A 14,004-nucleotide genomic window follows, 5' to 3' on the forward strand; every position below is an offset into this window, starting at 1 on the left:
GGATATCTATGACCAGACATAGAGACCCGACATTCAGACACAGCCAGACATTAAGTTTCCTGTGCAAAGATATATTCTGAAACCAATGAGCTCTCTTCTGGTTCCGTCCACAACAAGATGATGCATTCTTGATGCCGGTATTGAAACAATTGGGTTTAATCCCCACGGCAGGTGATTAAAAAAGGACCTGGACTGATTGCATGAAACATATGTGTATGCTTACATTTTATAATTGTTAAATATTGAATGCTTCAGGTAATTAAACTTTAATAACCATCTGCAACCTGTTGCGTTTTGCTACCGGCTGCCGTTCGTTTCCATCATCATAATCGACACTTTTTTCATTTAATATTTAATTATTCATGTGATTTGTCTGTATTTTTAAACCTTCATTTGTTATCCCGCTTAAAAAAAGACCCTTATAATGCACTTAAAAAAGAGGGCTATGAATTGTGCACAAATTGCAACAGGCAATTAATGTAAACGCAGACGGCCAACCCCCCACCCCCCTTTGCCAATCCTCACTGCCAGATGAAGGTATCCTCATGCGGGTCGTGGGGTCTCCTCATGCGGGTCGTGGGGCCTCCACATGCGGGTCGTGGGGCCTCCTCATGCGGGTCGTGGGGCCTCCACATGCGGGTCGTGGGGCCTCCACATGCGGGTCGTGGGGCCTCCACATGCGGGTCGTGGGGTCTCCTCATGCGGGTCGTGGGGTCTCCCCATGCGGGTCGTGGGGCCTCCCCATGCGGGTTGTGGGGTCTCCACATGCGGGTTGTGGGGCCTCCACATGCGACCCAACTTCACCCCCCCCCCACGCTTGGCGGGTGTCGGCTGAAGGTGGGGCTGGACCGCACAGGGCATTTGCTGCACTGCCGCCTTCTGCCATCAACGAAAATCATGGTCGACCCCGAAACCACGTCCGCATAAACCGTGGCAGATGCGGGTACCCGATGTACAAATAAGAAATAAATGAATAAACTATCCAGTGACGCGACTGTGGTCATCCAGAACAGGACCACCGCACAACGTATAACCACTCAATGCCCCGATCCGCAAATACGAAGGAGACGTCACGGCGATACACCGCTGCTCGTGACGCGGTTGTCTGGGTTTGACCACCCGAATGTTAACTTGCAGTTGTCGTATCTGCATCTACATCAGCCGTACAAAACAAGAAGACGGTCAAACGCGTTGCCCGCAAGCAGCCTGCAGCAACCTGTGTGGCGCGCTTGGTGATCACCCATCAAGAGCACGTGTCCCAGTCCTTCAGGGGTCTGCTCAGCGTTTGGAAATTTTGGCCACGAGGTCGAAAACGCGACCACGACGCGAGAGGATTTTACTTCTCATCGAAACATTGTCTGGTTCGCTGGCAGTAAGAGTGGAGCGGGAGGCATGTTAAGCTCGTCGCGGCAGCCATGGCGAGCAAAATACTGGATGTGGTGTGCCGATCGCCGGGCAATTTTCTGTGCCACCGACCCTGATACACCTGGCTGGAATTAATCAGTGGCGCTTTATAAATATGCAGTATATATATACACACACATTATATATGAAACGCCAAAGATCCATATATACACAATATACACACACACAACATAAATATATAATCTATATTTAAAATATATCAAATATGTTGTAATTATATATATGCAAAAAGCACAGATATATACAAATATATATGCACTATTATATATTCAGATACACCGGCGTACTCTCGCCCAATTGCGCAAACAGCTGCGAGAAGTCGGCCGGACTCGCCCTGCGATGCCGTGGGCGCAATTAGGGCTGGCGAAGCCCCCGCCTCCGCCCAATGCGTATTGACTGCCTCATCGACTCCTCTCAAGTCCTCCTCCCTGCCGACCTTTTGAGAGCGGCACAACGTCCCCACGCATCTGTTGCTATCCCTTCCACCCCTCCCCTGCAGCGCACACGCTCGGCTCAGCGCCCCCCCCCCCCTCCCAAGCAAAACCTCCCAGCCATCCTCCCTAAGCTCTCATCCCGCTTCACTTCCACCCCCCCACCCCCTCCCCCGACATGCACCTAAATAAATATATAATGCAGCGCCCAATTATCCATCCACACAGCGCTTAGCGACAGCGCCTCTTGGGAGAGGGTGGAGGTGTAACGAGGAAGGAGGAGGACGGCTGGTGAAGAAGAGGCGTGGAGAGGGGTTCCGAGGGAGTTGGTCCCGTTGCGTTAAAACAACAGATTTCATTTACAAAAAAAAAACATGTTGCCCGCGTTTTGTATTCATTCATGAGAATGTTCATTTTCATTCGGCGCCACGTGGCCGTGCATTCTTGGGGCAGATGCCTTACCCGCTGACTTGGACGAGGCGAATGTGTTTACGAGCGGTTGAGGTTTGATCATCGGAGAGCCGCTGATTAAAGCGTGCGTACGAGCGTTCAAATTCAGTTATTTGTTTATTTATTTATGCTCCGTTGTCAGTCCCCTTTCAAAATGTCTCCCTTTTTCTTTTTCCCCCCCCCCCCTCTCACCAGCAAATCGATAGGCTCCGTTTAAGGACAGTGATTATAAAATGATCCCTGCTAATAATGCTACGTTGTTGGCTCTTGAATGATTTGCCAAAGCACGTTTAGGAAATCGCACGACCTCCTCGCTTGTGCCACATTTATCAGCTACGATTTTGCAGGATTAAATAAAAAAGAATAATGATGATAAAATTGCATTCATTATAAGGTAATGGCATTAAATATACAAATTAAATTTGCCGTTAGCAACATTCATAATGAACACATTATGTACGAATGTATGGGAATGTTGAGGGGGGGGGTCTTTATTTTTTGCTTTGCATAGAAGTCTTTTATATTCAGTTCAATATGTTTATTTAACCAGGCGAGGGCCCAGCAAGATTCATTATTTCTCAGGTATGGAAATCCATGGAATCACAGATGTAGAGTATAGTGTAAGGGGAAAAGTAATTAATTTTTAACAAACCCATTTGTGAAATATTTTCAAACTTGAGATTAAGCCTGACATGTCACGCAATGGTCAAACGTGGTCAATAATTAATGGCATGGTTCTTTCCCACCCGAATTTCATTTCCACAGCCAATTTCATTTGTTAGCATCGCATACGCACACAAACGTTTATTTATGCTCACATTACATGTGCGGTATATACATATCGTACAACTAAAACACAAATGTCTTAAAAGCTGTTTTGCAGAGCAATATATATATGCCTCTACGACACAGTACAGCAAGTAGGTTTCGCTGCGAGCGATCTCTGCAGCATTTGGCATGCCTTCTTTGTGTGGATGTTCTTCAGGCACTGCCAAGCTGAAGCAAAGATGCTCAATATATATACGTAAGGATAACGTAAAAAAAAACAGCAAGCTATTGCTGCCAATTTAGGTTTAGACTCCGTTAGGGCATTCCTGGGGTGAACGAATACATGATCACTACTGTATTTATTTTAAATATATAATCGCTATGAAATCGGATCGTGCGCGAGAGCTCGGCGGATTATTGTCACGATCGGCACGACCAAGAGATAGGTTGACCGCTTGCAGGAAGCCTTCATCGAGCAGTGGATGGCTGCTGCTGCTGCTGATTTAAAAGTGTTAATGATGAATGAATGGGAAAGTACTTACGTCGAAATCGTTCCAGAGGCCTCCTTCCTTCAGCATCGTAGTGTTCCTTAGCGACTGTGGGATGAGGGCGGTGTGGGGGGGGGGGGGGTAGAAAGAGAGGTGTCGCATTGGTGGGGAGAGAGAGGCAGAGCGGGAGATGGGAAGACAATTAGACGATTCAACATCAACAAGAACAAATAAACTTGGTGAAACTGCAGAGTAACCAAACGTTCGCCGCTGAAAAAAGCTGATTCTACACTGAACATGCTTGCAACAGTTTCATACTTTTCCCCCACTCTCACTTTACACGTGCAATATTTAGTGTTTACATACGCATTCATACGTAGGATACAGACGATAAAACACACGCACACACACGGTGGTCGAAACGTGCCCGGTATACACGATGCCATTGCCGTGCCGCCACTCTTCAGAACACCACACACGGATATCCAGGCACTTGTCAGCTCGGTTCCTCTGATGCTTCTGCAGGGGTGGAAACGGCAGTTGACGTGGGCCGCTCTCGGGCGAATGGGTTCCATAGCAGCACTTACATATTTAATTTTGATCGTTGCAGATAGAGAAGACGAGGCACGTGATGACGCATAGATTCATTGACGACAAATTAATATCCCTACGCTCATGATACTTGCGTAATGCCGTGCGCGTAAGAATCATGCTTATACTTTTATAGTCGAATGCTAAGGTCGATGTTTATGCTCGTGAAGTGAACGTAACTTATTACAAGGTTGGGGGAAATAATGATGAGCAAGACAATAGATGTTATACAAAAACATGTTTTTATTTTTTTCTAAATATCGACACTGTAACTGTGACAATTTAATGGTTCAGGGAATTGATGAATGTATCTTGCCTCGAGCAAACTATACCAAATGTTGTGGCTAAGAAATAAACATCAAAAATCTTTGTTCCTTCATTATAAAGACATTTTTATATTCAACATCCATTGGACCTTTTGGACGTATGTTTTCTAACAGCATTTGTTTAGGAAAACACTCCGTGGACTGGTTTTGACCTTTAGGTCTCATCAGTAGTCAGGCTTGTTAAACCAACACTGTAATGCTGTTGGATGTTAAAGGCACAAGCCATGCATTTCCGTGATGGGACTCGTCAATGCCAAAAATAACACTGCATAGATACCCATTATAATGACTCATTATAAAACAACTACAGTAGTGGTAAGCTCGTTGAGATTCAGTGGTGGGGGTTATGCCTATTGGTTGTATGGTTTTGAAATATATCTTGTTGAATATTCCAGGCTTTAATAAATGGTAGAATGAATAAGAAGTTTCAGAGCTAATCAGCCAAATTAGGGAAATGATTGGGTCTAAGGGAAATCCATTCGTAATTAAAATTGTTCACAATAAACGCACTTGAAAAACTTTCAAATTCATCTTATTTGGTTCTTTCGGTAAAGTCACGTAGAATGAGAATTTAATTGTCTAATTTTATTATTTTATTCTCATTCTATGTGACTTTACCGAAAGAACCAAAGAAGATGAATCCTTGCAGTCACGAAAGCTTTAAATGGAAATGTAAACTTTCAAATTATTTATATATCATGAAAATCAAAATCAGTAGAGGAATATGAGGAGATCGCAAGCCAAATGTACATATAAAGCAAATTATGCCCATTGATGTATAGACTGGAATTGTTTTTAATAAACAGATATAGACTTGTATATGTTTATTTGCACGTTACCAACAGTGCTTATTTGGCAAGCGATGTTCCCCAGTTTTATTTCCTCGCTAAATTACTTGGAACTCATTCCATGACAATACGCCTCTTGTAGGCGGCCCATTCTCTCGTGTTCAGCAGCTCGTGCATCATGACAGGCAGCCAGATGGACCTCGCAGCAAAGCGCGACATTCCATCCCTCTTGGGCAGGAGCCGTGACATTCGCGTGCCACCGGAGTTCCGAGTAGCGGAAGCGCACCGGCTCGTTAGCCAGTTCCAGGTGGCTCAATCTCGCACGAGGAGCGCCGGGTGCGACCACGCTCCACTGCTAGAGGGTGGGCCGACACGGGAGGGGGTGGAGGAGGAGGGGGACCGTGACTCGAACTATCACTCTGAGAGCGTTGAGGCTACGGCTGCTTGGATTGTCAGAAAATAACGCCAGGAGCGAGAGTCACATTCGCCCCCCCTACCCACCCTGCGCCCACTGGGCCCGCCCAGTTGTGGCCTCTGCCCAACATAATGTGGAGTTGTTCCTCTCCTCTTGCGTTTGTGAGCACAGGTCGACACCACATTATCAACCACGTGATCGTCAGGAGCAAGTCACGTACTGCCTCGTGGAGCTCCCCGTGGTCGCAGTGACCGAGCTCACCGAGAGGGCTCCACTTCTCGCCGAATAGGTTTCCCAGGTCAGGAGTAAGGCACGTGACTAGTGTGACAGGTATAGGCGGCTGTTGTGTGCCAGGTGTGAATACATTTGCTGGGTCACCCACCTGCACAGACCCGGCTGGAATGAAGCCCCGTCACCTGGGAGACTCAAGTTTACAACATGCTGTCACGGCAATGTCGGGTTACTCTTCGCGGACGACCGCACGTTTTAGACGATTCGTCAATTCAATCAATCAAATCGACCAAAAATTGCAAACGACAAGTTTGTGGTCGATTATTTGGGGCGCTGGAAAATTGGCAGCCACCAATAAATCCTGCCTCCCGAAAGCCGGAAAGCCCCCCACAAGTGATGTCCAACATTGTGTGGCTGGCGATGCCAACGACGTCACCAAGCCCTGCCCATCACCTCCCATTCCAGTGGAAAGCATGTGAACAGATATGATCAATTTTGTTCCAAATACATTTGTGTTTGTTATCAGATTAGCAGAGGAATGGAACCGACGTTGACCAGTAGAGGAATCGATTATTAAAATAATCATATATATTATAGCCCAGCTCTGCACTCAGGGTCGCTGTCTGACGTCTTCACACTGGATACGCCTGCTAAGGTGTCGCACTTGAGCATTGAGGGAATATCCGCTGCCACGTGTCAAGTGGAGTGCTGCTCCTAAAAATGCTCTCAGCAGGGCGCCTCGGTGGCGAGATGTTAACTACCTCGCCTGGTATACAGTGAGGGGAAAAAAGTATTTGATCCCCTGCTGATTTTGTACGTTTGTCCACTTACAAAGAAATGATCAGTCTATAACTTTAACAATAGGTTTATTTGAACAGTGAGAGACAGAATAACACTAACAAAAATCCGGAAAAACGCTTGTCAAAAATGTAATAAATTGATTTGCATTTTAATGAGGGAAATAAGTATTTGACCCCCTCTCAATCAGAAAGATTTCTGGCTCCCAGGTGTCTTTTATACAGGTAACGAGGTGAGATTAGGAGCACACTCTTAAAGGGAGTGCTCCTAATCTCAGCTTGATACCTGTATAAAAGACATCTGTCTACAGAAGCAATCAATCAATCAGATTCCAAACTCTCCACCATGGCCAAGACCAAAGAGCTCTCCAAGGATGTCAGGGACAAGATTGTGGACCTACACAAGGCTAGAATGAGCTACAAGACCATTGCCAGCAGCTTGGTGAGAAGGTGACAACAGTTGGTGCGATTATTCGCAAATGGGAGAAACACAAAATAACTGTCAATCTCCCTCGGCCTGGGGCTCCATGCAAGATCTCACCTCGTGGAGTTGCAATGATCATGAGAACGGTGAGGATTCAGCCCAGAACTACACGGGAGGATCTTGTCAATTATCTCAAGGCAGCTGGGACCATAGTCACCAACAAAACAATTGGTAACACACTACGCCGTGAAGGACTGAAATCCTGCAGTGCCCGCAAGGTCCCCCTGCTCAAGAAAGCACATATACATGCCCGTCTGAAGTTTGCCAATGAACATCTAAATGATTCAGCGGACAACTGGGTGAAAGTGTTGTGGTCAGATGAGACCAAAATGGAGCTCTTTGGCATCAACTCAACTCGCCGTGTTTGGAGGAGGAGGAATGCTGACTATGACCCCAAGAACACCATCCCCACCGTCAAACATGGAGGTGGAAACATTTTGATTTGGGGGTGTTTTTCTGCTAAGGGGACAGGACAACTTCACTGCATCAAAGGGACGATGGACGGGGCCATGTACCGTCAAATCTTGGGTGAGAACCTCCTTCCCTCAGCCAGGGCATTGAAAATGGGTCGTGAATGGGTATTCCAGCATGACAATGACCCAAAACACACGGCCAAGGCAACAAAGGAGTGGCTCAAGAAGAAGCACATTAAGGTCCTGGAGTGGCCTAGCCAGTCTCCAGACCTTAATCCCATAGACAATCTGTGGAGAAAGCTGAAGGTTTGAGTTGCCAAACGTCAGCCTCGAAACCTTAATGACTTGGAGAAGATCTGCAAAGAGGAGTGGGACAAAATCCCTCCCGAGATGGGTGCAAACCTGGTGGCCAACTACAAGAAACATCTGACCTCTGTGATTGCCAACAAGGGTTTTGCCACCAAGTACTAAGTCATGTTTTGCAGAGGGGTCAAATACTTATTTCCCTCATTAAAATGCAAATCAATTTATAACATTTTGACATGCGTATTTCAGGATTTTGTTGTTGTTATTCTGTCTCTTACTGTTCAAATAAACCTACCATTAAAATTATAGACTGATCATTTCTTTGTCAGTGGGCAAACGTACAAAATCAGCAGGGGATCAAATACTTTTTCCCTCACTGTACAGGAGTTCGTAAGTTCGATCCCGACCCTAATGCCTGTTCTATATTTGGAGTTTGCGTGTCTTTCTCCCCGTGCGGTCACGTGGATTTTTCTCCGGGTTCTCCGGTTTGTCCCTCCACATTTAGAAACACGCGTTCAGAGTATTTGACTGCTATAAATGCCCACATAAGCCACTTGGTTGAGCGATCATCTGTGGCCAGGTAGCTTCTGAAAAAAAGCCTGTAGCTCAGTGGTGAAATAAAAAGTTTAGTTTGAATGTAATGTGGCGATGTCACTGAAAACGGTGCCGCCATGACCTCGCGCGCTCAGCGTTTCGGATGCCGTGCTCGCTGCCGCCTCCTACCCACAGCCAGGTCAACCCTATTTCCATTTCCCATTTAAAGCTCATGGTTTTTTTTTCCACCCATCAAATCGCACTCGTAGTTACGTGTCTGGGTCATCGAAAAAGGTTTTAACGACTTCATGGTACAATTTTCTTTCGACACATTATGAGAAGTGCTGCCTGATGCTCATATTTTAAATTAAATGCATTTTATTTTTTAGCTTTCGAAATGTCAATGCGTCCCCGTGCTTTAAAGGAGCATTGTCCGCCACTCATTTCCATTCGTGATCATATACCAGTTGCGGAATTTCCACATTTTTATCGCAGGCACAAATCTATCCATCACATACAGTGAGGGAAAAAAGTATTTGACCCCCTGCTGATTTTGTACGTTTGCCCACTGACAAATAAATGATCAGTCTATAATTTTAATGGTAGGTTTATTTGAACAGTGAGAGACAGAATAACTAGAACAAAATCCAGAAAACCCCATGTCAAAATTTTTATAAATTGATTTGCATTTTAATGAGGGAAATAAGTATTTGACCCCTCTGGAAAACATGACTTAGTACTTGGCGGCAAAACCCTCGTTGGCAATCACAGAGGTCAGACGTTTCTTGTAGTTGGCCACCAGGTTTGCACACATCTCAGGAGGGATTTTGTCCCACTCATCTTTGCAGATCTTCTCCAAGTCATTAAGGTTTCGAGGCTGACGTTTGGCAATTCGAACCTTCAGCTTCCTCCACAGATTATCTATGGGATTAAGGTCTGGAGATTGGCTAGGCCACTCCAGGACCTTAATGTGCTTCTTCTTGAGCCACTCCTTTGTTGCCTTGGCCGTGTGTTTTGGGTCATTGTCATGCTGGAATACCCATCCACGACCCATTTTCAATGCCCTGGCTGAGGGAAGGAGGTTCTCACCCAAGATTTGACGGTGCATGGCCCCGTCCATCGTCCCTTTGATGCGGTGAAGTTGTCCTGTTCCCTTAGCAGAAAAACACCCCCAAAGCATAATGTTTCCACCTCCATGTTTGACGGTGGGGATGGTGTTCTTGGGGTCATAGGCAGCATTCCTCTTCCTCCAAACACGGCGAGTTGAGTTGATGCCAAAGAGCTCCTTTTTGGTCTCATCTGACCACAACACTTTCACCCAGTTGTCCTCTGAATTATTCAGATGTTCAATGGCAAATTTCAGACGGGCATGTATATGTGCTTTCTTGAGCAGGGGGACCTTGCGGGCACTGCAGGATTTCAGTCCTTCACGGCGTAGTGTGTTACAAATTGTTTTCTTGGTGACTATGGTCCCAGCTACCTTGAGATCATTGCCAAGATCCTCCCGTGTAGTTCTGGGCTGATTCCTCACCGTTCTCATGATCATTGCAACTCCACGAGGTGAGATCTTGCATGGAACCCCAGGCTGAGGGAGATTGACAGTTCTTTTGTGTTTCTTCCATTTGCGAATAATCGCACCAACTGTTGTCACCTTCTCACCAAGCTGCTTGGCAATGGTCTTGTAGCCCATTCCAGCCTTGTGTAGGTCTACAATCTTGTCCCTGACATCCTTGGAGAGCTCTTTGGTCTTGGCCATGGTGGAGAGTTTGGAATCTGATTGATTGATTGCTTCTGTGGACAGGTGTCTTTTATACAGGTAACAAGCTGAGATTAGGAGCACTCCCTTTAAGAGTGTGCTCCTAATCTCAGCTCGTTACCTATATAAAAGACACCTGGGAACCAGAAATCTTTCTAATTGAGAGGGGGTCAAATACTTATTTCCCTCATTAAAATGCAAATCAATTTATAACATTTTTGACATGCGTTTTTCTGGATTTTTGTTGCTGTTATTCTATCTCTCACTGTTCATATTAACCTACCATTAAAATTATAGACTGATCATTTCTTTGTCAGTGGGCAAACGTACAAAATCAGCAGGGAACCAAATACTTTTTCCCTCACTGTAGCTCTGAGTGCATGGTTTTACATTCTACAAACCCATTACACAATGAATCTCTCTAGGTCTTCACCTGGTGAAAAAAAAACACATTGAACGGAGTATGAATGAATTTGGTTCACTGGTAATGGAGACCGTACATTGTAAGTGTGTATGACAATACTTAAGTAAATTAGATCTTTGGGCTGACTCTGCCTTATGAGTGAAAGTAATAGCTCCTGCTCACATTCATGGCGGTGCAAATTCAACCATTTAGGTTGTCTGATTTTCCTAGTTAAAAGCAGACACCTAGCAATATATTTGTTCCCACAATTGAAGCTACGTAGTCTTTACAGAACATAATTAGAATGTCCATCAATCACCCATGCACAATCGTCTTTGTGCATCAGCTATACCACAGCCCGTTTTAGACGTGGCGGATGAGTAGCGCAGTTGTGAGCACACTGTGCTACGAACCCAGTGACCTGAGTTAGGTTCCCGACGTTTGGTTAACGTCAGTGGCGAATTGAGATCTGAACTTATCCTGGGCCACCAAACCTTCACCAACGTGGACTGACCAGCACGGTGAAATATGGCCAAACATCCTCCATGACCAAAATTCATGGGGAGGCCTTCATCCAGCGGTGGATTGACAATCGGCTGTAATGATTATTACTACCTTTATCTGTTACCATTTTACATAATGCCCGAAAGAATCCAGTTATTAGCACGCATGTTTGCGGGAGTTTTCATCGCTTGCACTTCTCGAGCACGCTCATCAAATGCCAATACAAAGATCCCCCGTATAGCTTGAACAGACTGTTGGGGCAAGTGCTGTTAGCTCGCAGTAACCTATGAAGGCCGGCACAGCACACAAAGGGGTGGGTGGCCAGCACCACTTCCCCAGGGATCATATTTACACATTGCACCAGGTACTCATGCGAGGCCGAGTCGACCGCGGGGAGACCCAGGGACGGTTAAAATTATCGTCACCGGTGTTGGCCGTGAGCGGGAATCGAACTCGGGTCACCGGGTTCGTAGCGCAGCGCGCGCCAACCACTACACCCACCGCTCCCCACCTCAAACGCGCGCGCGCACACACAGAATCAGGACGCGAGGACACCGTCCACGTGGGTATCGATCCCCTCCCCACCCCCCCCGCCCCGGAGTGCAAGGGACATCCTCTGCGCACGACTGGCGGTTTAACCAATTCGCCGAGCGCTCCACGCCTGGGGCTCGCGCGCTTCCCCGCAAGCGCCGCGTCGCTTAGCGGCCCGCGCCTCTGGATTAAGGTGTCTAATTGGGCGATCGCGAGCGGCTTGACGTCCTAATCACGCGGGGCGCGGTGCCGATCGGCTTCCCGGGTGTCCCGAGGAGGTGGAAAAGTCGATGTGGATTGGAGCCCGGCGAGTCCGATAAGAGGACTGCCATTCATTTGCCTCGGAACGGTGCGGTGCCGCCTTCAATTCCATCGAGCGACGGTGACCGCACGCACTCTCTCTTGCTGCATCATCGCTCGATGCCGTCTCAATGCGATTCACGCATGCACGGCTCCCTCCGACCCCTATGCCGCAGAGTATCGATAGATGTACGGGCTTTCGTCATTTCACTGTTGGATGAGAGCCTCCCCACGACGTGTCGACCATGTGGGGTGTTTTGACCAAACTTCACCACGCTGCTCTGTATGCTTTGAAGGCAGGGAACATATACATGGGGGGCATCGAAGCACTGTACAAGGAAATCATTAATTTGATGCACTGCACTCTGGACATCACGCATCCCTGCAGCCTACAACAGCTGTTATGCACGTAGTTGCCCATCTATCCAACCTCGACTCTGTATAGCTTCTCAAATCTGATTAGTTTGGGCACATCCCAGGTAATTTGGTTACAAGGCTAGTACATGCATACGTAAATTTGTGCTGTGCCCATGTGCAATTCTACATTTTAATATGGGCACAAATACACAAATCATTATTATTTCTAGCCAGTATATTCCGTGGTGGATGAGGTGTCCCTCCGCATGCTGTCGTTGCAATCCCTCACGATCCTGCGACGCCACAGTCCATCTCAGCCGCTACACATGAGCTGACCTAAAAAAAAAACACCTCGCAGCTGCTGACGCATTCAAGAAGTTTTGTTTTAACCGCAAACTGCGAACCGTCACCGACACGCAAACTCGCGAGGGCTCGTCCAGTCAAGACATCAGTTCCCCCTTTCCTTACAACAACCAGCGCACTTCTAAGCCCGTAGTCTTAAGCGCGTCATCACAATTCCACATTCTAATGGCAGGAGCACAGCATCCGTAGACTTGTCTAGGAGGTCCACGGTTCTCACGAGATGGCGAACATCCCCGCAGCATGGAATAAAAAAAAGACTCGCTGCGGAAATCAACAACCCGACAAACAGCGAACGCTGCGAAATGTCACGTTAAGCCTAAACAATAACACACATCTCCCGTGTCGCCTTAACAGACTATCAAAGCAAAATGCTGTTGATCGAGCACCTATGAAGGCCGGAATGGCACACGCGGGGTGGGGAGGAGGGTTGGCCAACACCACGCCGGGTCGTCTTTGTCCTAAACAATAATAACAGCAGCAGCAGCACAAAAACAAATGCGGCGTGCTGTTTTAAGAGCCACGCGCCGCGCGGAATGTTTTTTTTCTTTCCGCGGACGCCGCCGGGTGCGTCGCTGTTTACAGAGAGCGTGGGGACCCACGCAGGCAGCTGCTGCTGCGCTCTTTAAAACGAGCGATCGGATTTCACCGCGAGCGGCGCGCGCAGGAGCTGAATGGCCCTGCCGCCACAAACCTCACGTAGGGGTTTCCGGCCTCCTTGCACGCGCGTTGGTGTCGCCGAAGTTAGGATAGGCACGCCGTGTCATCGTTTAGTTTTTAAACATTCACGGATCGCAGCAGCGCTGAAGTAGCACTGCCGAGAGACTTGTGGGGTATGGATCTGGAATTGAGCCACCCGTGATGAAATTACATTCTCAGAGCGATGGTTTACAACAAAAAAACCTGACCTGGAATGACCACCACACACAAAAATACAACCCATCATGGTTTTTCATATTATATATATTTTTTTAAATCACAAGTACATTAACAAAAAAATTATGTAGGTTCCATTGCCATATAATAGAACCTATCTATTGGCATGAACAAGGTCACGTGAAGGCACCTCAAAAGTAGTTACGTACGCATCGTCTAGGATTAAGCGATGCACTCACTACTCTGCAAGAAAATTTTGATTTAAAGCTTTCGTGACTGCAGTAATTCATATTCTTAGCTCTTTCGGTAAAGTCACGTTGAAGGGAAACAATAAAATAAATATAAAACAACAAAAATTCTCACGACGTTTCGACCATAACACAAACGGTCATCATCAGGTGTAAACCTGATGATGACCGTTTACACCTGATGATGGCCGTTTGTGTTATGGTCGAAACGTCGTGAGAATT

At 46.8% G+C, this 14,004-nt stretch overlaps 1 protein-coding gene across 3 annotated transcripts in view; it reads right to left on the reverse strand.

The window, feature by feature from the left end:
• LOC116940897 (dual specificity calcium/calmodulin-dependent 3',5'-cyclic nucleotide phosphodiesterase 1A-like) overlaps positions 1-14,004 on the reverse strand; it is a 74,521-nt gene that overhangs the window by 35,369 nt on the left and 25,148 nt on the right. For all 3 annotated transcript variants that reach the window (XM_032951239.2, XM_032951241.2, XM_032951240.2), the window contains exon 2: positions 3,617-3,670. In XM_032951239.2, coding sequence (XP_032807130.2) covers positions 3,617-3,670 — 54 coding nt within the window. The remainder of the gene's footprint in view (positions 1-3,616; positions 3,671-14,004) is intronic.

The sequence above is a fragment of the Petromyzon marinus genome, chromosome 10 (genome assembly GCF_048934315.1).
Source record: "Petromyzon marinus isolate PM22_M1 ecotype Great Lakes invasive population chromosome 10, UKy_Petmar_22M1.pri1.0, whole genome shotgun sequence".
Classification (NCBI taxonomy): Eukaryota; Metazoa; Chordata; class Hyperoartia; order Petromyzontiformes; family Petromyzontidae; genus Petromyzon; species Petromyzon marinus.